Source organism: Rhinopithecus bieti, unplaced genomic scaffold (assembly GCF_001698545.2).
Source record: "Rhinopithecus bieti isolate Rb0 unplaced genomic scaffold, ASM169854v2 scaffold_425, whole genome shotgun sequence".
Taxonomy (NCBI): Eukaryota; Metazoa; Chordata; class Mammalia; order Primates; family Cercopithecidae; genus Rhinopithecus; species Rhinopithecus bieti.
In genome coordinates this window covers 1,752,113-1,778,076 of record NW_016803361.1, presented here as the reverse complement: position 1 = coordinate 1,778,076, position 25,964 = coordinate 1,752,113, and the positions used below count along the sequence as shown (strand labels likewise).

The window sequence follows — 25,964 nt, the reverse complement described above, 5'->3', positions numbered from 1 at the left end:
CCCCCAGCTCACACCCAGACCAGGCTGCAGCCCCCACACCCCTGCCACCAGGGTGCCCCAAAGGCCCACCCCTCAGCCTGGTCCTGCAGGAATTGCCCAGGCCTGCAAACTCCAGCAGTACCAGGGAGATCTGGTCTTCCAGTCTCAGGGAAAATGCCAACACAAAGACAGGACAAAAACAAGAAGCTTGAGGCCTTTTTATTGACAATTCTCCATAGACACAGAGATCCTTTTAGTTCCTCTCCAGTGTAAAGAAAGCACAGGGTACTGAACTCTCCTAACAGGACACAGAGGCGATACGATACCAAAGCGTGCCAGGCTCCCCAGGGCTCTGGCACCTCCACTGGCCTGGGCAGGTCCCTGGCTGTAGAGTCCCAGCTAAACTGCTTGGCCTGGGCCTAGGATGGGTCCCTTGTCTCCCCAACCTGCCTCTCTGCACCCCTGCTCCCCGAGTGTAGAAACCTCTCAGCCCCCTCATGGGTCCTGGGTCCCAGGCAGTCCATGTCTCCAGGGAAGAGTTCTAAGTAGGAGACCCCCTCCCAATTTCTCCTCATCCCATTCCTTGTGCTACATGTTCCCAGGAACCATGCAATAAATAAATAAATACTTTAGAAAGGCAAAGCAGCTCCAGGGAAGGGAAGGGATGCCTGAGCCAGCTCATGGCTAAGGGAGAGATACTGAGCCCGTAAGAGTCCAGCAGTGAATATGAAATTGTTGGAAAGAAAATGGAGACCCCCAAGGGGCCTTATCCCATAACTGAGATTGTCCTCCAGGGAATAGCCCCGGCATCCAGGACCCAGCCCAGAGAGATCCTATACTTCCCAGGCCCCCAGGGGTCAAGGGCTTCAGGACCTCTGCTCCACTCACCTGGCCTCCCACTCCATGGGACAAGAGGCAGGGAAAGGAAGCTGGAGCGCTGGGCCAGTAGAGGACTGCCCAGACTCTGCGCAGAGGGTGCAGAAGTTGTGATCCGAGTGCCCTGCAGCTGCTCCAGCGCAGCTGGGGACACTAGGGCATCGTGTGGGCTGAGTCTGTGAATGGAGGCGTCTTCGAGGGGAGGCTGAGGTCTGTCCAGCTGTTGGGGCTTCCCCATGCTTTCCTCCACTTAATGCTGAAGGACTCAGGCAACCCCTCCTATACACATTCTCCTCTGGGGGAATCTGGGAACTTCAACCCTGTTTCTAGAAGCACCCCTGGTCTTGTCAGGCCTGGCCACACCCTCTGATGGGGGAAATGATGAGATCCTGGTGCCTGGAAGGACATTCAATCAGCCGAGATGGTGTGTGGCACTCCCAAGCCCTTCTGCAGGCTCTCTGAGGCTGAGGGCCTGGCCAGTACCCTACAGGAGAAAAACCTCTTTTCCCAACCTCAGGTCTGGAATTCCCAGGCATAGGCACACTGACGCTGGTCATCAGACCCCAGTCAGACCTGGCCTAGTTCACTGCTGCCCTCTGGTGGCTACTGCCTGCCCAGCCCTGAGTCCACTCATTCAGTCCCAGGCAGAGCAGGGCAAACATGCCAGGCCCTCCAGGGGCTCCTCTCCCCAAGGGATTGAGAGCAGCCACTGCCAGCCACTCTCAGGGGTGGAGAACAGCTCCAGAATCCAGCTGGAGAGAGCGAGGAAAGAAGGGGAAGCCTACCTAGCATTCAGGCCACATTTGCCCAGCACACACCATAGGGGGCCAGGGGTGGGGAGAGTAGGGGGCCTACTTCTGGCCCCAAGAATGGGTGCCTGGTTGGACCCTGGCCTCTCTTCTCACTTGCTCAAGGTCTGGTTACAGGAGGCACACACAAACACAGTCTCCCTCTGGGCTTCAGGGGCTGAAAAGGAGGAAGAACTTGGTGAGACATTTCCTTGTGCCCTTTGGTTCATGGCCCCAACTACTAGAACCACCCTCCCAAATGCCCCACACAGACCCCCGGCCCAGCCCGCAGAGACTCTTCTTTCCATGGGAACTAGGGATCCCGGGCATGATGATGCCAACAGCAGGCTGCTCCTGTGCTATGAATTAGACATCATTGTGGCACCAACAGAACACCTTTAAAATGTCTTTTAAATAAAATATCAAATACAAAAATTAGCCAGGCGTGGTGGTGCATGCCTGTAATCCCAGCTACTCAAGAGGTTGAAGCACAAGAACTGTTTGAACCCAGGAGGCACAGGTTGCAGTGAGCCAAGATGGTGCCACTGCACTCCAGGATGGGTGACAGAGCGAGACTCTGTCTCAAAAAAATAAGACTAAAATAAGTAAAATGTTACAGTGAAACTTCCCAAAATGTTTTAGCAGTGGTTATCTCTGGGTGGTAAGATTACAGGGTTATTTTTCTCTTCCTTCTTCTTCTGCTTAATAATTTCCAAATTTTCTAGTTAGTAAGCATGTGTTACTTGCATTGGAAGAGAAAAGAACTTGGGTTGGGCATGGTGGCTCACACCTGTAATCCCAGCACTTTGGGAGGCCAAGGCGGGCAGATCACCTGAGGTCAGGAGTTCAAGACCAGTCTGGCCAACATGGAGAAACCCCATCTCTACTAGAAATACAAAATTAGCCGGGTGTGGTGGTGCGTGCCTGTCATCCCAGCTACTCGGGAGGCTGAGGCAGGAGAATCGCTTGAACCCAGGGGGCAGAGGTTGTGGTGAGCCAAGGTCGTACCACTGCACTCCAGCCTGGGCAACAAGAGCGAAACTCCATCTCAAAAAAAAAGAACTTGGTTTAATGTTATATTACAAAACGGTACATGAAACATGACCACATTTTTCAGGAATATGCACGCGCTTTTATTCTACATGCAAGCTAATGAGCAGCAGGGTCCATGTCTGATTGTTCTGTCCGGAAGAAATCAGGAATATTTTTCTTCCTTTTGCTTATCTGTGTTATTTACAACATAGATGTACAGCTTTTATAAAAGGAAAAAAGGGATTTTTAACTTTTGTTCAAAGTGCCAAGGAAATAAGGATTAAAAGTGCAGCTGGGATTGACTCCAGGAAGGCAGGAGCAGTGCTGGGAGCCACGGGGATGTTGCCAGTGCTCTTGTTTTTCAACTTTAGGGAAGTGGCCACAGGTATTCATCTTGTTATTACCCTTCATAATTCACAGGTACATCATATCTATTCTTCGGCATGTACCAAATGTTTCAGGATTTTGCTAAAGGGGATGGAGGAAACGTTCCCATAGGCCTGACTACAATCCCAAGTTCCCTTGACCTCTGACACCCTCGCCCCCTTGCCACGATGTGGCATCCCCTTGATGGGATACCAACCAAGCCCTCCCACCACCTGCACCACTCACCTGTGGCCCCCATGGAGGACCTGGGCACCTTGAAGGAGCAGCATCGAGAGCAGAAGCTGTTTCCACAGTTACTGCAGCTCCGCTGCAGACAAGAGCCAAGGTCAGATGTGTCCCCCACCCTCAGGCACCTGGAGTTCTCAGCGCCTCCCTCCTTTACACCAGCTGATCCCACCCAAGGAAACTGGGACTGGGAGGTACCCAAGTGGAGCAGGAAAGAGAGCAAATGGAATGCCCCCTGGGGAGGCTGGTGAAAGGTGGCACAGGAGCAGGGGAGGGCACACTCACTCCAGAAAGCCACTGCCAGGCCCAATGTGACCCGAGCCAGACTTCCTCAATGACTCCCCTCAACTCCTCCCCACCCGACAGTCCCAAGGACGCTGTCCCCAACAAATGCAACTTCACACTCACCCTCTTCTTCAGCACTGAGAAGGTGGCCGAGCAGCCTGTGCAGTTCCCTGAGAAACAGAGGCAGCAGCTCAGTCCCCGCCCATCCCAGGACTCTCACGCTCACCTGCTCCTAGCACTTCTAAATGGGAAACTCAGGACACCTGCCCAGCCTCCTTGGTTGGACACAGTGAGCCAGGGAGCAAGGCCAGATTCAGAGCCAGAAAGGACTCAAACTAAGAAGACTGATAGCCCCTGAGAACTGATGTCTCCAGCCATACATAGGTACCAGTCCCTGAACCCTTCCAGAGCTGAGTGGCTCCACCTGCAGGTTCAACAGAACTCAAAGAGCACCCAGCAGAATCCACTCCTGGAAAGCCAGCTAAGCTGGCAGGGACCTGACCACAGGCATCCCCAAATGACACCTGCCTAACACGACCCTTTCCAGAGCAATGCCTTACAAATACTCCACCCACAGGCTAAAGACAGAAACTCCTCCTAAAAACCCAAACTCCTGCTTTCTGTCCCCTGAAGACTGTAGGAGAGAAGCTGAGAGCCAGGCACATTCCGAGAAGACATGAAAGGTAGAATGCTCAATTGTGGTAGGCAGTGAGTGGCATGAGGGGACGCAGAGCAAGGCAAGGTCCTGCCTAAACTACCAGAGATGCCAGGATGGCCAAGTGCCCGGCAACAGTGGAGGGGCAACGGCAGCTTAGAAAAAGGCTAGAAGACAACAATAGGGTGTAAAGGGAGAGGAAAGATAGGGAAGGAGGAGGTTGCTGGGATGTGGGGCCCATAGTCCTGCTGTGACCCAGCCGGACCACCTGTCTGGGCAGGTACAGAGCACCATGCCTCACTTTCACACAAAGGCCCTAAAGCTTTATTGACGGCTACATGTGGTCCCTTCCTTTGTCCAGCCAAAATCACCTGAAGTTCTTGCTAAAAGAGACTCCCTAGGTTCAGGGAAAGGAAGACCTGAGCTAGAGCCAGGGGAAATCTGAGGCCAAAGCGCTTCAGGTAAATGCCCACTCTGTCAATCAGCCAGGGAAAAAGAAGAACAAGCCTGCTGCTGGTGCCAAACCAGGAAACTGCTGCTCCAAGATTCTGTCCCTACACTAAGAATTTGGGGAAGCCAGCCTGCCCCAGCCTCTCCTTAACAAGGGACGCAGGTGAATGGGACAGGCAAAAGGAGCTACTCAAAGACTGACACTGGCCTGTGCCCAAGGGCTCCTCTGAACTGAATGGGATGCCAGGGCCAAGCAGCCTAGGACAGCCAAGTGGGCTGGTGAGACAGCTGTGAACCCACACACAGGCCAGAGCCAGGGAGGGCTCTGGGCACTGAGAGCACCTCAGTCAGGTGATGTTCCCTTCCAACACCTACCAACTCTTTCTGCCCCTTCTCGGCAACGGCCTGGACTCACCCATCCCCACTCACCATGTGATGATGCCACCGAGGCCACGAGAGCAGGGGCACTAAGGCCCAGTGGGACCTGCCAGGGCAACAGTTACGGAGCCTCCAGGACAAAGGAGGGCCCTCCCCACCAAGACCTCTCCCACACAGAGGCCACAGAGAAGCTCCTGCACAGTCTGCCCTCATTCTCCCCATGCATCCCCTCATCCACGGGCAGGGGTAAACAGAATGGCCCCTGCTACAGTCCCCCAGCATTCACATGTGGAATCCTAACACTCAAAGCAGGGCCTCTGAGAGGTGACTGGGTCATGAGGGTGGAGCCTTCGTGAATGGGATTAGTGCCCTTATAAAAGAGGCCCCAGGGAACTGCTGTGACCCTCCTTCTCGTGAGGCCACAGTGAGAAGGTGCTGTCTATGATGGCGGAAATGGACCTCACCAGAACCTGATCCTGCTGACACCCTGATCTTGGACTTCCAGCCTCCAGAACTGAGAGAGATTTCCACTACTTAAAAGCCACCCGGCTTAGTGTATTTCATTATAGCAGCTGAAATGGAGAAAGATAGCCCCCAAAGCAGCTCCCCTCGCCCTGCTCTCAGGACCCAGACCCATGAGCAGAGGCTGCAGGAGCAGAGCTGCTACACCTGCCCTCACGGCAAAGAGCTTGAGAACATTTCAGAAAAGGGAAAGAAGTGAGTGGTCTTGAAGGATGAGGAGCTAAGAGGGGTTTAAGAAAAGAAGCACTTTCTGCCCTTGCCATCCTTGAGGGAAACTGAAAAGGCCTCTGCCCATGCTGGCAGAGATTATCCAAATCAAAAATCAAATACAAAAGCGGGACAGGCATAAAACAAGGGACTCCACACATGAGGGCAAAGGGAAAATGGAGAGGGAGGATGAAGAGGTACAAAGAACACAAGAGCCAAATTAGACGATCTGAATTTGAGTCACAGCTCTACCATTTCCAGGCTAAAGTCTTTGGGCAAAGCACTGTTTTTACCTCAGGTTACTCATCTGTAAAATGGGAACAACTAAGTATCTTTACTTAGAAGTTGTATAAATAGATAAATTATTTGCTGGACCAGAGTAATACTTCTTGTGTGTAGTGCTACTGGGGACTGCTGGAACCTGGCTGCTCTGAGCCCTTAAGAACTGCCTGCTCCTGTCACACCTACAGTAAGGATGAAATGAGATCACACATGTGCAAGTATGGAGGGTAAATAGATCAATGAACATACAGAATGCCCTACAGAAGTCAGCCAGCAGCATAAATAAAAGGGGCCAGGCGTGGTGGCTCACACTTGTAATCCTAACACTTTGGAAGACCAAGGTACGAGGATCACTTGAACCCAGGAGTTCGAGACCAGCCTGAGGAACAAAGTAAGACCCTGTCTCTAGAAAAAAAAAAAAAAATTAGCCAGGCATGGTGCTGCATGCCTGCAGTCCCAGCTACTCGGGAGGCTGAGCTGTGAGGATCACTTGAGCCCAGGAAGTCGAGGCTGCAGTGAGCTGTCATCATGCCATTGCACTCCAGCCTGGAAGACACAGTGAGACCTTGTCTCAAAAAAAAAGAAAGAGATCTTGAGTAACTGGGGGACATTCACACAGCAGAAGGAAAGAGCCTGCCCAGGACATCTAATCCTGAGAAAATAACTGCCCTGGTTGCTGTGGGGGTAGGAAGGCAGGACCCTGGGGGCCCTGAGTTAAATTTCTCAAGATAAACTCCATAGGCTTCTTCCAGGGCACAGACCCTAGAACTCACTCGACACCAGAACCCACAGTAGTGCCACCCTCCCCTCCTCCCATCTGACAGCAGGCAGGAGGGCCCTTCCTTAGGAGCAAGCAGCTCCCAGGTCAACCTAGCTACTCTAGGCTTCCTCCACAATTGTCATGTGGCTCAGCTCCCAACGCTGCTGATCTAAACCAGGTCTCCAAGCTGTGCTAACCGTCAAGTCCACCCTTCTCCAAAGCTGCCTTCCTTGACCGCTCTCCCCAACCCTCAGTAAAATAACGACTGACTGGGAAGAGGTGAACTCAGGGCTCTTATCATGTCCAGAGAAACAATGTTTGCTTCAACTTGCTTCCAGCTGGATCAGAAAGACCAAGACAGGATCCTAGGAACCCACGGGGGTGGGCCAGGGCCTCCCACATTAACCGCACCCACTACTCACTATGAACCAACCAGCACTGTGCCCTTCATAAGTACTACTGTCTCATTTGACATGAGACCTGTAACAACCCTATGAGGTTAGAATGATGATCCCCATTTTACAGAAGGGGAAACTGAGGCACAGGGTGTGAAATAATTTGCTCAAGGACACCTGGCTGAGCTGGGATTTGCAGCAAGCGATGAAACTCCACTCTGTTCCTCGCCATCATGCTACACTGCCTTCTGAAGTTCTGTCAGGATTACGGTTCTCTGCAGTCCTGGGATGGCATTTCCCAAACTGAGTTCCTTGTCTTCCCACAAGTGAATGTCCAATCAGTACAGAGGGACAAGAAGGAACCCACACCCACTCCCTCAACAGTCCTGTCAGGCATCTGCTAGCACCCCAGGGTCCCGTGGACACACCTTCACTCCTTGCTCTTGTCACAAGTCAGTACCCACGGTTCTGAGACTCTGCCCCGGTGGCTGGGTGTTCCCCCCCCAAGTCCCAGCAGTCCCCCCCTACTCCCCCACCAGCCCAGCCCTGTGCCCTGGCCGAACCGAAGTTATTGGTGGGGTAGCGCTTGCGGAGCCGCTCCGTGAGCCGAGACACCTTGCTGCGCAGCACCTCATTCTTACTCAGGAACCCGTTGTCCTGCAGGGCCAGCTCATCCTCTGCTGGGCACGGGACACCCTCATCATCCTCCTGTGGGAACAGCTCCTTCCAGTCCTGCCCACCTCTTGCAAGACTGCGGGACCTGCGTGCAGAGGCATCCGGCACAGCAGCCCCCACGAGGTGTGGCAGCAACCGGTTCAGCTACCCTCCCCAGCCCAGCCCCTGCCCACCCACCAAGCCTTCCACTTACCAGCACCACCAAGTGGGTCTCCTGCCTCCCAAGGTGCGGGGAAGAGGAGAGAAAACAGAGAGAAAAAGATAGCAAGAAGAAAGAAGCTGCCTGGAGGGGCCCCCAAGCAGAGGGAAGCATGGAAGCACTGCTCTGAGCTCTGTGCACTTCCCAAATGGTTACGTTGACAGACGCCCCCACCAAAAGAGGATCCCAGCATGGAACAGCCTTGGAAAAAGCTGGGTACTACTGTTTCTCAAACTGGGTGATATTAATTTAGTAGATCTTTATTTGAGTAGAACAAAAAAGGAAAGAAAATATCCCTTAAAATGTATTTTCAGGAAACTTGTTTCACTTAAGTTTTACATATTTTACAGACCTAAGTGTGAACTGGGTCAAGATGCAAAATGTGTTCCTTACTATAGGTCATGAACAAAAATGCTTGAAAACCCCTGCTCTACAAATTCCCTCCACCAAGATTCACGGTCTATAATCATATATCAAAGTTTTGGAGCAATCTTTTAGCCATCAGAAAAATGCCTGCATGGCCTGGGCTGATGTATGATTGAGGTGAATTGGGGTAAATCACAGGCCTAGTGGAAATCCACGAGGTGTTTTTCTTACATCTCAATTTCCCACTTTACAAAGAGAAATAAATAAAGAGAAATTATATCCCACTCTAAGAAAAACAAACGCAAATGTGACAAATGGCAACTGCCACTTGATCTCAGCGATAAGATACAGCAGGGGTGTTGAAGACCACCTGTAGCCACATGTGACCTGCGTAAAGGGGACAGCAGCTCCTTAGCAACACCTACTGCTGCATACTCAGGGCTACCAGAGAAACTGGAAACCTGCAGTTCTAACAAAAAGCTCTCCATATTTAAACATTGGCTCAAAAAATTATTTTGAAACTGTGCATGCCAAATAAAACAACTTCTGCAAACTACCAGTCTGAATCACCATCCTAAAATCAAGAAGGCTGTTTAACTTCCCGACCTAGCAGTTGGCCATGCAAATACTTTCTCCAACCTCCCCTCCCTGCCCAGCAAAGGGACATCTTATGGAACTCACTCTGCAGAAGAGCGGAGACCCAGGGCAGCAGCCTCCTCAAAAGCTGCCTTTCCTATATCAAAGGCACCAAGCCCACGGTCTCCAGCAAAGGCCAGAAATCATCCAGCTCCCCCAGTAGGGCATTACCTGGAGACTTCCAGAGCCATTCTTGCCCTGGGCACCCAGGACAGCTGGCTCAACAAGAAACAGGAGCGGGGAGGCGTTCAGTGGCACCCTTTCAACCAGTTCTAGCTCACAGCAAGTTTTAGCTTCTCACTTGGACATTGAAAAACAAAAACAAAAAACAGCTCCAGGACCACCCAATTTTTGGCCTGCTCAATAGAGGATGCTGGGGAAGGGCCACCCACCTCAATCGCATCTTTAAACTCCTCATCTGGCTCAGCCTCCTCAGCCTCCTCCACGCTGCCCGGTGTGAGGTCCTGGGAAGAGAGACTCTATGACAGAAGGAGAAGGATGGCAGCGTTCCTCCCTAAGGCAGAGGACCACCTCCCCAAGCCAGCATCCAGGCTACCCAAAACACCAGGAAATGGCACAACTGCAAGAAAGAAGGAAATCACAGGAAGGGGCAACCTCTAGCCTGGCAGGGTGGGGAAGATGGAAGCATGAGCACGGCTGGCCCTACAGTGGCCGCATCACACAGTGGTTGAGGGCACGAGCTCTAGAACCACAGGGCTGGGGTCTTAGACACCAGCCTGGTGTGGTGGCTCATGCCTGTAATCCCAGCACTTTGGGAGGCCGAGACAGGCACATCACTTGAGCCCAGGAGTTTGAGACCAGCCTGGGCAACGTAGCAAAACCTCATCTCTACTAAAAATACAAAAAAATTAGCTGGGCATGATGGCACATGCCTGCATCCCAGCTACCCAAGAGGCTGAGGCGGGAGGACTGCCTGAGCCCAGGAGGTGGAGGTTGTAGTGAGCCGTGATTGCCCCACTGCACTCTAGCCTGGGTGACAGAAGGAGACCCTATCTCAAAAAAAATTAAAACAAAAAAGAAAGAAAAGGAGAAAGAAAGAACCTGCACTCCATGACATGACTGTCTGTCTATAAAGCACTTGGAGCAGCATCTGACACAGGGCAAGCACTCAACGAAGCACGGAGTAGCTGTTTTTATTCCAATTATTATTATTAAACACTTCAGGGGAGATAAGGCCTGGGAAACAGCAGGAACTACGACAGAGGCCAGCCCAGGAGCCATAAACAAGCTGATAACAAGGGGGCCCACAAGCTGCCACAGCAGGCTCTGCCCTGACAGTGGCACTTACCTCCGTGGGTGTGAGGGCAGGCGTGCTGTCCATCGGACCACCCTTCCCCTCAACATCTGGTGGTGGAGGGCTCTCAAAGGCATGCTCTTCCTGCTTTGGGTTCATCCTCTGCTGCAGAGATGCCCTGTACTCAGACACAACTACCCAGGGAATGGAGAACAGGGTAGGAGGCAAAAATGAGACACCATGAGTGGCACTTTGGGGGTACCCACTTCTGCAGCTGACTGGCCTCTCTTCCCTCTGCTACAGGAAAGAGTCGCCCTCCTAACTCTGAGCAAGTCATCTAACCTGAGCCTCTTAAACAAAACTTAGATACCACCACCTGCCCCAGATGGCTACAGAGATTAAATGTAGTAAATGGTCAATAAATCATGGCTTCTGTAATTAATTACTCTACCACAGGGAGGAAAACAAATACAGCAATCACCCAAACATATGCACAGACTCAGGCCTCTGTGACTCAGTGCCTCTCCAGACTGCTTCAGCGCTTTAGAAGCCAGACAACAGACGGGTACTCTGGGATCACACAGACATGGTGGTGGCAACTCCAGGTGGCTGCACCCCAGGGGATGGGAGGCGGCTTTGGGAAAACATCCTTCCCTCATCTTCCAGAAGCCATATCATATAAGCATTGATTCATCTGCCTTGGGAAGGGAGGGAAGGGAGATGGGAGCCCAATGGTAGCACCCTCCCCGGTGAGATTCCAGCTTCATCTAACATCTCAAAGACACAGAGCCCATGAGAGAGGACCCCAGTGTGGTGCTGCCCCTTGTGGAAGCACAGCAAACTGATGATTAGCTATAGAGACAGAACTGGGGAGCCTAGCCTAGCCATCAGAGTCAGCCTGGGCCCCGTCCCTGTCAGGCCCTCCAGGGCTCACCTCGGAAGAACTCCACATTCCCCAGAAAGAGCGTGCTGTTTAAAAGGGTGAGGACCCAGCAGAGTGGCAGCAAATACAGCATGCAGACCGTGCCCAGAAGAGCCCCATAGAACCTGGATGACAGGGAAGAACCACAAGATCAGAAATTCATAACAGCAGAAGGAGACGGGTTTGGAGCAAACCCACAGCGGGGTCCAGGTGAGACACAGCTCTGGGCACATTAATAAACTGACAAGACCCGCTCATCAAACCAGTGGAAAATGGCGATGAAGACAGAGAACTACATGTCACCGGTGCAAACATCTAATGCTGGTGAGGCTGAGGTGGTGTCAGCTGGGGGCACATGAACTGGTTCAACCACGATCACTCCTCAAGGTCTAGACTCTGAAGTCCAGAGTAAGACAGACTGGGATTGAATCCAGCTCTGCCACTTCTCATTCTGAGAAGTCTCTTGGTTCTCTGGGCACGGCTCCCTTCCCGTGTAAGATGGGGACTGAAATAGCGCCTACCGAATGGAGTTACCATAAGAGTGAGGTAACACAGAGGACATGTTGAGCAGTGCCTGGCACCAGGTGAAGACAACAAACATTAGTTATCACTATTATTCACATTAAAGAGCCTCAAAAACACCCATTCTGTTTGATATGGTAGTTTCATCCTTGAATTTATTCTAAGAAAAATTTTCTAACAGATTAAAGCTAAATCCATAAAAATGTTTACCATGGGGTTAGTAAAGAGAAACTGACTAAATCTATAACAGAATGGTTCTATAAATTATATTTGCTATCTATATTAATCTGGTATTATAAATAATTCCAAAGGCTATATAGCAACAAAGAAAATCATCTTTAATACAATGATAAGTGGAAAGCAAAAGAAAAATCAAACATACACTACGAAATTATACATCCATAAAGTAGATGCATATGACAAATTCTAGCAAGCAAAACAAACATGAGATTGGGCTGCACAGTGGATTACACGGTGAGTTATTTTTCTATTATTAAAATATTTTTACCACACATAAAAGAAAGCATCTAAACAAAAGCCTACATTAGAGCCCACAAGCGTATGTGCAGATACACACACAAGAGCCCAGGAGGCGAGCTCTTCCCCTGAGGTAGGAGGGGGCAGAGGTCCTCTCAAGGCAGCTGGCTTTGCTCGGGCTCAAGCTGCAAATTCCTACAGGGTAGTGGTGGGAGAGGAGGGGTCACTCACTGTGAGGACACGACAGGGTTCTCCCAGTGCAGCACACGGTAGGCAGCTTCACAGGTGCAGCACAGGCGGCTCAGGAAGGCCTCCAGCTGGATCAAGCTACAGACACAGGGGCTTTGGTGAGTGGGCAGGACAGAAGCCCTGTGAAGTGGAGCCTGGAGCCTTGCAGGTACAGTTGGCTAGGGATGGTCAATCTCTCTAAACACACTCACCATATGCTTAAAGAGAGAGGGGTTGAGAAAGCATGGGAGAAACGGGCCTGGCTAAGCCACCCCAGCTACATTTCAGTCCCCTTTTTGGAGCCTCTTGCTGAGGTGGAAACAGTATGAACGTTCCTTCTTTGGTCTCTTCCTAGCTATTGATGTCAGGCAGGCTACTGAACTTCTCCAGGGCTGTAGCTTCTGTATCTATAAAATGAGGATCAGAGGACCCACCTCACAGGTACACAGCAGCTGTCAGAAAAAATGGCATGATATTCTCCACCTAGGATGTGAAACAGACTCACTTGGGGAGTTCTGGCTGTTGTTTTTTCAAACATGGATGAACCACAGAAGCCATGAGCACAATCTAAACCTAGATCTGGGTTTCCGAAGGCAAACCAGGGAACTTGGAGACAAGCTGATTTCAGGGCTGCGGCAGGGAAGTATAAGATGAATTTGACGATCCTGTTGTACCATAAAGTAAGGAAGCACTCAAAATTGACAGGGACCAATGCAAACAAGAGCCAACCCAAAAGAGCTCCTACTGGCCAAATTTAGGACAATTTGATATCAAAATAAATAATGACAGTAACAGATTCTCATAAATAAAATATAAAATAAAAAACTCATCAAATATAAATCTATGAGTTCACACTGATAATAAATAAGAAGAGCTTTCTTATAGTAGAAAGCCAGTTAAAAAAAATGCAAATAGAATAATTAGAAGATCATCTTTGCAAACATCATAGTAATAAACTGATTAAGGCAAGACCCATCAATGGATTTTTAAGAAGTCGGAAAATGATGAGGAACAAGATAATTATATAGTCTCAAAGTATCTCCCCTCAAATTACTACCAAAGAAGAGTAAAATGGTAATTTACAGTACAGATGCCTTAACCAAGTGATCAAAGTCAGTATTTCCTGACATCGTGTGCCTCCTTATACGGATGCACTGAACATGACACATCACAAGGAACCAAACGATCCAAAAATGAGGGAGATTCTACAAAATAATAAGCTTGCACTATTCAAAAATGTCAATGTCACAAGAAACAAGGACCGAGGAACTGCTCCACATTAAAGGAGACTAAAGAAACATAAAAAAAAATTAAACATGATGTATAATCCTGAATTGGATCCCAGATCAGGGAAACTGATACAAAGAACTTTATTAGGCCACCTGCACTGGCGCACACTTGTAGTCCCAGCACTTTGGGAGGCTGAGGCAGGAGGATTGCTTGAGCCCAGGAATTCAAAGCCAGACTGGGCAAGACAGTGAGACCCCATCTCTACATAAAAATGTTTTTAATTAGCAGGGCATGGTGCATGTGCCTGTGGTCCCAGCTACTCAGGAGGCTGAGGTAGGAGGATCACTTGAGTCCAGGAGGTCAAGGCTGCAGTAAGCCATGATCATGCCACTGCATTCCAGCACGGACGACAGAGCAAAACCCCATCTCAAAAAGTAAAAAAAAAAAAGAAAAGAAAAGAAAACGAAAATGAAAAGAAAAGAAGAAAAAGAACTTTATTAATAAAACTGGTAAAATCTGATTACAAATTATACATTAGTTATCAATGTTAAGTTTCCTAATGTGCTTTTTTTTTTTTTTTTTTGAGAGGAGTCTCGCTCTATCGGCCCCGGGCCTGGAGTGGCAATGGCCGGATCTCAGGGGCTCCACTGCAAGCTCCGCCTCCCCAGGTTTACCCCATTCTCCTGCCTCGCCTCCGAGTAGCTGGACTACAGCGGGCCCGCCACCACGCCCCGGCTAGTTTTTTGTAATTTTTTAGTAAGACGGGGTTTCACCGCGTGTTAGCCAGGATGGTCTCGATCTCCGACACGTCGTGATCCACCCGTCCGCTCCCAAAGTGCTGGATTACAGGCTTGAGCCACCGCGCCCGGCCAAGTTTCCTAATTTTGATTACAGTTCTGTGGATATATAAGAGAATGTCCTTGTTCTTAGGAAATAAATGCTTAAGTATTTGGGGTAAACAGTTACGTTTGCAACTTACTTTCAAATGGTTTAGGAAAAAGAAAAGAATATGTATATGTAGAGAGACAGACGAAGCCAACACGCCAAAATGTTAACAATTGTTCTATCTGGGTAAAGGACATAAAGCTGTTCTTTGTATTATTCTTGCACTTCTTTAAGTTTAAAACTATTTCAGGCTGGGTGCGGTGGCTCATGCCTGCAATCCCAGCACTTTAGGAGGCCGCAGGCAGATCACTTGAGGCTGAAGCTCGAGACCAGGCTGGCCAACATGATGAAACCTCATCTCCACGAAAAATACAAAAATGAGCTGGACGTGGAAGCTGTAATCCCAGCTACTCTGGAGGCTGAGGCATGAGAATCGCTTGAACACAGGAGGCCGAGGCTGCAGTGAGCCGAGATGTGCATTCCAGCCTGGGTAACATAACAAGACTCTGTCTCAAAAAAACGGCTAGGTGCGGTGGCTCATGCCTGTAACCCCAGCACTTTGGGAGGCCGAGGTGGGCGGATCACGAGGCCAGGAGATCAAGACCATCCTGGCTAACACGGTGAAACCCCGTCTCTACTAAAAATACAAAAAATTATCCGAGCATGGTGGTGGATGCCTGTAGTCCCAGCGACTCGGGAGGCTGAGGCAGGAGAATGGTGTGAACCCGGGAGGCAGAGCTTGCAGTAAGCCGAGATTGTGCCACTACACTCCAGCCTGGGCGACACAGCAAGATTCCGTCTCAAAAAAATATATATATATATGTGTGTGTGTGTATATATGTATACACACACATATAAAAAACTATTTCAAAGTAAGAAAGTCTTTTTTAAAAAAACTACATATCCAGGCCCCACTCCAGAAAACTGACTCAGAATTTCTGGGGTGAGGCCCAGATATCTATTTGTTTATAACTTCTTTTGCCCCTACTGTATCTCAAGAGAATGCAGAGATCCCACTCCAGGGAAGGGAAGTGTAAATGCCCACTGCTACTGAAGTTGTTAGATGAGTATTTTTCAAGTCTTAAAATGCTTCCTCAGAAGTACCAGCTCTGTTATGTTTAGGAAGTTTCTGAACAGTATAGTGATAACTAGTATCTACTCAACACTTCCCCGGTACCAGACACCTGTTCAATCTTCACAGCCACCTTGTGAGTAAGCCCTGTTATCATTCCATTTTAACAGACGAGAAACCTGAGACACAGAGAGGCTAAGCAACTTGCCCAATGTTACACAGCAAGTAAATGGGAGAGCTGGGATATGAACCCAGGCAGTGGCTTATACATGCACATGCTTAATCAAGACTCTAAACTGTCTCTCCAGCAGAAAGAACAGGAGCTGTGAAAACAGCCAGATCTAGATTCTCATCCCAGCTTGGCCACTTTCTAGCTAAGTAAGTCAGCCTTTTTCTTTACCCATAAATGGAAGATGTTAATATTAGCTACCTCTCAGAACTGTTAAAAAGGTTAAATGAAATAACAGCTGTGGTTTGCCTAATATAATGTCTGGCACACAAAGCTAGCACTTAAATGTCATGGCTGCTGTTACTGTTCCCCCACCTCCCTGGCCTCTCTTCCATACTCACAAGCTCTTCACCTCAGCCACGGCCTCAGGACGAGACAGGCGAACTCTCTGCAGGTCCTCCTGCCTCACGCTATGATACTTCCTCCGCATCAGCTCGGACTCAGGCAGCCGTGCCCGGCAAACCTCCTGAAGGTAGCCCAGCAGGGCGGGCACTGAAATCATCAGGGCACCTACTGAGTACCATGCACCTACAGAATCAAAAACACTGCAGGTAACACAGGTAAGCAAAGACCAGGAGTCGGCCCACCCAGACGCCCACTGCTTGTTCCTCACCTCCTCCAGGGCTCTGCCAGTCAGGCCTTCCCTGATGGCCCTGTATGACACAGTGTCACACCCCTACTCTCCAGTCCCCTTAACCCAGCTTCACTTCTCATAGACCTTATCACCACATGACACATTACAGGCATGTCTGTTGTCTCCTCTACTAAGTAAGCTCTTGAGGGCTGGCACTTTGTCCCTTTGGTCACTGCTGTGGCTCCATCCTCACTTTTAATACATTTTAAGATGCTGCTAGCACACAGTAGGAGGCTCACGCTGGAGTGTGACTGCCAGGTGCTCCTGATGCCTGACACTCGGACCTCTGGGCCACTAAGGAAGACTGGAAGGTCTTTCGTTCAGCTTTTAGGACACTGCAGACACCTGTGCCTTGAGAAATGGCGAAGTCGAGATAAAATTCAAAGGAGGAACTTCTTTGGCACTTCTTTTGTTGGGGTGTAACATAGCACCCCAACAGCAAGCTAACAGAGCAGCGGGCACATAATAAATGCTTATTAAACATGTCACAGGAACTGATTTACTTTGGGAGCATATATAGAAAAAATCAAACATCAAAAAAAATATAGAAAAAATCAAACATCCTACGAAGTTTTGAACAGGTAAAGATGAGTCCAACTAAGAAACAGAAAATGAGATCTTGTATGAACTGGATTTATTTTCAACCTACTCAACCCCTATCTCCAGAGGAAACAAAGAAGACAACTGAGAAATACAAGGTAAATATAAGAACAAAAACATGAATAATGGCCCAGCTCCTCCAAACATTCTGTCCCAGACTCTTTATTCTCACCCTGAGGGGTCTTTTTATGTGGCCATCTGCCAGTGCCAACCACCGACAGGGTAGGGTCACGGTACGTACTGTAGTAAGAGGTTCATAGGAGACATGACTCAGGACCCCAACAGACACCCATGTGTCCACACTTCTATCTCAAAGGCTTTATGCCACTCCTCACTGCTGATGACTGCCCAGCAGCTCCTGCTAGGCTCACTAGCTGAACCAGAGAAAAGCAACAGATATGGCAAAAATCCCTTATCAGTTCCCCTTCCCAGTACCTTCACCTATGCCATGTCCCCAGATGACCCTTGAATCCGCTTGAAAACCAAAACGGAAAAAGGTGAATGCATCCTCAGCAGGAAGTCAAGAAGGAAACAACAATAATACTGAGAGCAGCTACAATGCACTGGCTGCCTCTTCCACGCCAGGCACTGTGCTAAGTATTATGCCTAGACTGCCGCATTCCTCACAAATACTCTAGGAGGAAAGCATCATTTTTATCCTCCCTCTAGAGATAAGGAAAATTAGGCCTTAACAGGGAAGTCCAATAATTTGCCCAAGGTCACAGCAGGCAGCTCAGCCTGGATTGTCCCTCTAGAGCCTGTTTCTGACTCCAAGCAGACACAGAGGAACACTAACTCCAGGACAACAAGAGCAGCTCCCACACACAGGGTGGGGCTGCATCCAGGTGTTCTTTCCCCCACATTCATTCACAAAAACCACTGGCCCCTGAAGGCAGTTCTTACCCTCATTCAAAGTGAGGAACAAGATGTTGAGGCCCAGGCAGGTCAGCAAGGAACACAAAGGCATCTGCCACCTACAACACAGAGAGTCCTGATCACTACAGAGAGCCACTCCTCCAGCTGGGGAGGGGAGACCGGGTGGCACAGATGGGACATCAAACCAGAGAGGAGGCCTGGAACACAGAAGGTCAAGGAGAAACGAAAAGGGGGCCTCTCACTTGGACTGGTGCACAGGAGAGGCGGTAAGATGTCACACATTAGCACCTGGGGTGAGGAAACTGTTAGGTCTGTAGTGCTTTCTCCCAAAAGGAAGAAGAATTTATAAAATATCAGTTTAAAAGGCCGGGCGCGGTGGCTCACGCCTGTAATCCCAGCACTTTGGGAGGCCAAGGCGGGTGGATCACGAGGTCAGGAGATCAAGACCATCCTGGCTAACACCGTGAAACCCCGTCTCTACTAAAAATACAAAAAAATTAGCTGGGTGTGGTGGTGGGCACCTTTAGTCCCAGCTACTCGGGAGGCGGAGCTTGCAGTGAGCCGAACTCGCGCCACTGCACTCCAGCCTGGGCGACAGAGCAAAGACTCCATCTCAAAAAAAAAAAAAAAATCAGTTAAGAAACCCAGTTAATACCATTTAACCTGTGTTTTGTAAGGCTGTATTCTCCTTAAGAGGTGACACTGACAAACATTTTTAATATTTTCCTCTATTCTTTTTTATAATTTCTTAAGAATATATAATCATTGCACAAGATTCAACTAATACGGAAATCAAGAAAGAACAAATTGTGGACTTCTTTGGCCCCGTTTGTGCCTTTATCTTCTTATGTCCGTGTTTTTGAAACTTTGAGTTTATCTGAGAGTTTATTTTNGAGCCACCGCGCCCGGCCGAATACCTATTAATTCAAAAGGAGAAACAGTAGTAAATATTTTAATATATTAAAAATCAAGATGAAAGTAGGGTGCAGCATTCACTTAGCAATCACACCTTAAGTGAGCTGGAACAGACAGAAGCAAACACAGACACAGTCACTGCCACCACCACCACCACCAAATGGCAATGTAGAATCCCCTAAAGAGGGAAGGAAGACCAGAGACTCAGGTTGCTGAGAACAAGCAAATGCTGCTGGCTCCATCTCCGATAAAGGACACTTAGTAGTGAAAGAGAAGCACAGATGCAACAATGAAGCGACGACACCCAAATTCTAAAGGCAGTGACAATATGTAAGGTGAGTCATTAGGAGAGAAACAAATATCAGAAAAATAAACAGGTAAATTGCTGGCAAACAAAGCATTGAATGTATTTTCTTTTGAGACGGAGTCTCGCTCTGTTGCCCAGACTGGAGTGCAGTGGCGCCATCTTGGCTCACTACAACCTCTGCCTCCTGGGTTCAAGATTCTCCTGTCTCAGCTTCCCTAGTAGCTGGCACACACTACCACACCTGGCCGGTTTTTGTGTTTTCAGTAGGGACGGGATGTTTCACTATGTTGGCCAGGTTTGGCCAGGTTGGTCTCAAACTCTCAAACTCCTGACCTCAGGTGATCTGCCCATCTTGCCCTCCCAAAGTGCTGGGATTAAAGGCGTAAGCTACCGTGCCGGGGCTAAATATATTTTCTTGTTCTCTAATGAGAGTATTTCAGAGTTACTGAATGAGGTTAACTAATTTATGCAGGGCTTTCACTTTTTTATTATTATTATAAGTTCTGGGATACATGTGCAGAACGTGTAGGTTTATTACATAGGTATACATGTGCCATGGTGGTTTGCTGCACCCATCGACCCGTCATCTACATTAGGTATTTCTCCTAATGCTATCCCTCCCCTAGCCCCCCACCCACCAACAGGCCCCGGTGTGTGATGTTCCCCTCCCTGTGGCCATGTGTTCTCGTTGTTCAACTCCCACTTACAAGTGAGAACATGTGGTGTTTGGTTTTCTCTCCCTGTGTTAGTTTGCTGAGAATGATGGTTTCCAGCTTCATCCATGTCCCTGCAAAGGACATGAGCTCATCCTTTTTCATGGCTGCATAGTATTCCATGGTGTGTATGTGCCACATTTTCTTTATCCAGTCTATCACTGATGGACATTTAGGTTGGTTCCAAGTCTTTGCTATTGTGAATAATGCTGCAATAAACATACATGTGCATGTGTCTTTATAGTAGAATGATGCATAATCCTTTGGATATATACCCAGTAATGGGATTGCTGGGTCAAATGGTATTTCTGCTTCTAGATCCTTGAGGAATCGCCACACTGTCTTCCACAATGGTTGAACTAATTTACACTGCCACCAACAGTGTAAAGGGGCTTTTACTTTTTAATAAAATTTATGAGTAAGGGAATGAAATGACATCTCTGTCTTTCTCCTGAAATTCAACACACTCCACCTGTACCACCCTAATTAGGCCTCAGAACCTCTAGTGGCAGCTACCAGGGTAAAAGTGAAATAAAAGCCAATCCCATTTTGGAAATAAAAACATCACACTACCACTCAAGTCACTTTCATTTTAAAGCCTCTTGCCTTCTATAAAATGTCTTTACTGACACTTTGGTCCCAGGAGACCCAAGCAGTAGAGTAGCTGATCCCAGAAGAGAGTCTGTTAACAATTTACTGCAGCTCTAGGCTTCAGACCTAATAGCCAGAGCCCAAGATTAGGTCCCTCTTCAAAGTCAAATCCTCTTTACTAAGAAAAGAACAATCAAAAGCACAAACTAACGTGACAGCCACTTTCACGGACCAATGCTCCCTCTCCCAGCAGCACAGAAACCGCAGGCTCCTGGGGGCTTTTAGGTCCAATGCTCCTCCTGCATCCAGCTTTTAACCAATCCTACCACATCCTCCAATTTCCATAAAATGGAAAAACCCTAACACATTAGTATGCTAAGAAGCCCTACAGACTAGTAGAGGAAAAGGAGGAGGGCAGGGCAGGATATACTTAACTTTCATACTTTGCCACAAAGGGCAATACACACACATACAAAGAATGTGCCAGGGGACACAGCCTCTCTCCTAAAGAAGACCAAACTTCACATCATGCTGAGATTATAAAAGGAGAAAACAGCCTCCCCTCATACTGTCTCACTACCCCTTGTGCCAAGAGTACAGTGATTTTACAGTAGAGAACACAGCTCTGGAACACTGACTAGCTCATCTCTACAGATACTGACATTAATTAGATGAACAAGAAAAATATAGGGCCTTGGCCAGAGAACTAGTAACAAACCATCCACTATTTCCAGCCTGAGGCGTTGATAAATATGCAATGGCATCCTCAGAGGTTAACCTAACTCCCCTCACCCTGCTTCCTACCAGTCTCTCTCAGGTATTTTATAAGGTTGAAGGTCTTTATGAGAATCTGATGAAAACTAGAAGCTTTTCCCTAGAAATATACACATGTGCAGACACACAATTTTACATGCAGTTTCAGGGGATTCACTAATCCCTAAAATTCACCCATAGGCTCCAAGTTAAAAACCTCTGCTCTTTAGGACAATCAGGTTTTTGTGTGACTCCTGATGCAATGCAATATCAGGGACACAACATTTACCTCTGGGGAAAAAAAAACTTTTCTAACTTGAATCAAATCCAACCTTTAAATCTAACTTCCAGTCTGCACCACGAGGAAGAAACCAGACAAATCTCGGCAGCAAATTCTCCAGGAAAGTCAGTTCAGTCTCAGTCTCTTCAGCAAGTCAACGTCATGAGAGACGATTAGACTGAAAAAAGACTTAAAAGACATAGTAACTACAAACAATGCACAGTCCTGGACTGAAATGTGATTTAGCCAAAATAGATGGTACAACTGAGGAAATGGAATATGAACTGAGTATAGGATGATACCAAGAAGTTACTAATTTTGTTAGGTATGATATTACTTTGATCTTGAAAGAAACATCCTTAATTAAATTATTTAGAGATAAAAACTGACATATTTAGGGAGTAGAATGCCATATAAGTAATTTAAAATAATGTTAACGGCTGGGTGTAGTGGCTCACGCCTATAATCCCAGCATTTTGGGAGGCTGAGGTGGGTGGATCACGAGGTCAGGAGATCAAGACCATCCTGGCTAACACGTGAAACCCCGTCTCTACTGAAAAACAAAAAATTAGCTGGGCGTGGTGGCGGGTGCCTGTAGTACCAGCTACTTGGGAGGCTGAGGCAGGAGAATGGTGTGAACCCGGGAGGCAGAGCTTGCAGTGAGCCGAGATCGTACCACTGCACTTCAGTCTGGGCAACAGAGTGAGACTCTGTCTCAAAATAATAATAATAATAATTTTAACGTAATAAAATAAGCCAAAAGAAAAAAAAGAAAATTATAGAGAATGAAAATCAAAGCAGGATAGGAGGGAAAAAATTAAAATCCATAATCTCGATAAATTAGTAAAAATGGGTTGGGCGCAGTGGCTCACACTTGTAATCCCAGCACTTTGGGAGGCTGAGGCAGGAGGATCGCTTGAGCCCAACAGTTCAAGACCAGCCTAGGCAACACAGCGAGACCCTCTCTACAATTTTTTTTTTTTTTTTTAATTAGCCAAGCACGGTGGCTGAGGTAGGAGGATCGCTTGAGTCGAAGAGGTTGAGGCTACAGTGAGCCATGATCACACTACTGCATTCCAGCCTGGACAACACAGCAAGATCCTGTCTCAAAAAAAAAAAATAGTGAAAATGGTATCTGCTTATTCATAGATTTTTGTATTTCTTAAACTTTTGTTCAAAATTATACCCTAATTTTTAAATATTAATTAAGCCAATATTGGGAGCAAAGGAAAAAATTAAGCCTGCTCTAAGCTGCAGAAGGCCTGATGTTCAAGGCTGTCCAGCAGTCCGGAGGAAGGAGCTTATTCAGTCACAAAGAAGAATCCTGCTGAAAGGCAGGATCATTCCCAGTATCTGCCTTTCCTGGGCTGGGTCTGAGACACAGGGTAGGCCTAGATAAACCCAGAGGCCGAAAACACCTCCCAGAACTGCTCCTCACTAGGGCAGAAAGGACAGCCCAGGCACTGCCTAAACGGCCGGTGTTAGTTACTACAGAGCAGGAAGGCAGAAGGCACAGCAGACACGAGCAACTCCACAAAGTCTGTACCTGAGCAAGTATCGAACACCATCACCTGCATCCTTCAAGGGTTCCAGGTAGATCTCCAGCCTCTTGTAGGAGAGAACCAAGTTGAAAAGGTCAAACGCTGGGGACTTGGTAGGAAAAGGTGGAGACTCCAGGGGAGCCTCGGGCATCACGCTGGGGCTCAGCTCCGGCCCACTCCCCTCACGTTCTGATGTCTGCATCCTGTAACCATAATAATTACCAACATTTGCATTGCACATCTAGTCCCCAACACACTTCTACCTACTGCTTCAGGTGGTGCCACAGTAAACCTGTGAGCAAGGCAAAGTGAATTCAGACCTAAAATCCTGCTCTTTGGACTCTCCGTCCAATGCTCTTTTCCCCACAGATCCATCAAAACTAAAAATCATAAAAACCAAGCATAAATGATCGCTGTAGCGAGGAAGCCCATGGGCTGAAATGAAATGATGTCCCGGAACATTTTTCTCCCACTCTTTACCTGGTTAATTCCTACTCATCCTTCAGGTATCAGCTTAAACATCACTCCCTTACTCTGGCAAGTCTCTGCCAACACCTCCAACTCTGGACTGGGAGAGCCTCCCCAATGCTCCCAAAGGATCACGTACTCACCCTAACAGAGCACTTATCACATCACATCGCTTCTTGGCCTTGTGGCTAAGATCAACTGCAGAGCACTTACTACGTCAAAGTAAAACTCTCTGCTCTTAACTGGCCGCCATTCACGACTGTTTCTGTACACAGTGGGTGCTTAACAAATGCCTGCTGAATGAGTGAATGAAATACCGTGCTCCAGGACTCCCGCCCCATCCTCTAACCCTTCAGTTCCCAACAACTTCCTGGGCCATCTCCGCCCAGGGCAGTCGGCAACACAACGCCCCATTCCCTTCTGCCCTCTCTGATGAGGAAACCCAGGAGCCTTTACGGTCTTTCCCAGTTCAAAGTCCTACCCTGAACGCTAAGCAGCAAACGAGGGGGCGGAACCTCGGCGAAGAGCAACATAAACCAGTCCCAGGCAATTAGCCGCGACCTGATGGGATGGTGAGGGGATGGGACAAAGGGACCAACGGGAGCCGAAATCACCGCAGGCCGAGCCAGGGCAAAAAGGCACAGAGCGGCGCCAGGTAGAAGCCCAGGAAGGGGTGAGGTAGGTCGACGCCCGCACTGGCCTTGGCCAAGACCTCTGCAGCCAGGGGGGCCTGATGGAGCCCGTGCGGCAGGACAGGGAAGGCCACGCCCAAGTTCGCGGGGCCAGCAGGTGGCGGCCCCTGCTGCGCCCAAGCGCCCAACTACACACAGCCCGGGGACGCGGGGTGGGGGGGGGGGGGGGGGGGGGCCGGCACCTCACGTACCCGGCCGCTGGCTCCGAGACGGCAGGTTCGGGAAGGAGCAGCGAGAGAGCCACTGGGCCCCAGAGCGTTTCCTCAGGCCCGCCCCGGCCGAACGCCGCTCCTCCTACCAGGGCCGTTCGGAAGTCGCAGGTCCGAAAATCTCCTCCGTCTACGCCGCCGCCGCCACCGCCGCCGCTTCCGGGACGCGAATCGCTCTGCGGCTGCGTCCTCATGACGTCATGCCGCTCCGGCTTTAGCTCCGCCCACTCCAGCACAGGTGAGCCCCCCCCCCCTTGCCAGCAGTGCGCCTGCGCGCCTTTCCCCGCGCGTTGCAGGCTGGAGTTATCGTTGTCCTTGGCTGGCCGCGTTTCACAAAGACCTGAGGACCCTTGGGAGCACGTGCTTGGCGACCGTGCACCTCGTTGCCCTGCCTCGCCGCAGGGAGCAGTTGGCGAGAGGCTTAACTGAAGAATTTACATCTTCATCCTCTTTCCTTCAAACTTTGGAACTGAACTGGGCACTATGTGTGAGCCCAGGAAAGACGGAAACCGTATCCTATATGAGATGCTCAGCAGAGCATGCAGTTGTTTCCTGAGTAGCTACTGTGTACAAGGTCCTGTGCAGGCTTCTCCCAGCTCAGTTCACTTCACATCGTGTGGCCCAGTTAATTTCCCTTAAAGGACACGTCCGATGGCTTTACAGTAGTGACTTGACGCTCAGGTACGGAGGAGCCAAGCACTGGACCGGACTGAGCTCTTTTTAGACATTATCTAGTCCTCAACAACCCTATTAGGGTTGTCGCCATTTTACAGATGGGGAATCTCAGACGTGTTAAGGAACGTCTTAGGAACACGCAGCTAAGAAGCAACTGGGAGCGGGAATTTGAAGCTTATGTGTCATCTGACCCCAGCACCCCAACCATACCACACCCACCTTGGTCTGCATTTCCTGGTCTCGTCCCCTGCCATCTTTCAGCTGCCTTTAACTTTGGCCAACTGAACCCCTCCATTGTTACCCTCAAATGCCCCTGGCACTCAAATGTCTGTATCCCTTCCTTGAGTGCCCCAGCTGGAAGTAATCGCTTCCCTCTTCAAGCAGCCACAGAGCTTTATCTGCACTTCTTCCTCCATTATCTCCTTTCAGAAACAGGCCCACCCCTCCAGCCAGGACTCAGCTGTGCTCCAGGGTCCAACTCTTATTTCCTTGGGGCTTTGCTCTAACAGGCCTGAAATCTTGACTCATTAACTCTTAATCATCATTTTAGAGACAAAATTCATGGAAATTTTCTCCTTTAGCCTAACTTTACCCCCTCTTTCCTACCTGACTTGGAAGACTCACTGTAAAGTGCTCTCTACTGCTGCTTCCTCGCCCAGTTCACTCCTCACTGACTGTAGTCCTGCTCCCCTCCATATTACTTGGCTCACCTGTGACATCCTAGCTGCTAAATCTAATGGACACTTCCCAGGCCGCCTTGCAGGTGACCTCGGAAGCACTGGACTGTCTTTCC

At 49.0% G+C, this 25,964-nt stretch overlaps 1 protein-coding gene across 10 annotated transcripts; it reads right to left on the bottom strand.

Moving 5' to 3' along the window:
- Window positions 1–171: 171 nt before the first annotated feature.
- Window positions 172–24,673, bottom strand: ZFYVE27 (zinc finger FYVE-type containing 27). Of its 10 annotated transcripts, none has more exons than XM_017880263.1 (13): window positions 24,586–24,673; window positions 23,133–23,330; window positions 18,055–18,125; window positions 16,259–16,445; window positions 12,505–12,600; window positions 11,287–11,399; window positions 10,407–10,546; window positions 9,490–9,576; window positions 8,090–8,110; window positions 7,785–7,929; window positions 3,696–3,742; window positions 3,288–3,369; window positions 178–1,821 (listed from the first exon to the last, which is right to left on the bottom strand). In XM_017880263.1, exons 2-13 carry the CDS (start codon window positions 23,327–23,329, stop codon window positions 1,757–1,759), a joined length of 1,251 nt encoding a protein of 416 aa, XP_017735752.1. In that variant the 5' UTR covers window position 23,330; window positions 24,586–24,673; the 3' UTR covers window positions 178–1,756. The 10 variants fall into 10 exon arrangements, with proteins under 10 accessions (XP_017735770.1, XP_017735779.1, XP_017735810.1 ...); XM_017880256.1 differs by having other exon boundaries at window positions 24,479–24,671; XM_017880270.1 differs by having other exon boundaries at window positions 9,490–9,561; window positions 24,479–24,671.
- Between the last annotated feature and the right edge of the window lie 1,291 nt (window positions 24,674–25,964).

What these genes read in the sequence shown, in the direction of transcription:
- ZFYVE27 (XM_017880263.1), bottom strand. Translation starts at nt 23,329, where the DNA reads ATGCAGACATCAGAACGTGAGGGGAGTGGGCCGGAGCTGAGCCCCAGC. An exon ending in GTTCCTCACTTTGAATGAGG is followed by an intron (nt 16,446 to 18,054) that starts GTAAGAACTGCC and finishes TTGATTCTGTAG; the next exon opens with GTGCATGGTACTCAGTAGGT. An exon ending in GAATGTGGAGTTCTTCCGAG is followed by an intron (nt 10,547 to 11,286) that starts GTGAGCCCTGGA and finishes TTCCCTGGGTAG; the next exon opens with TTGTGTCTGAGTACAGGGCA.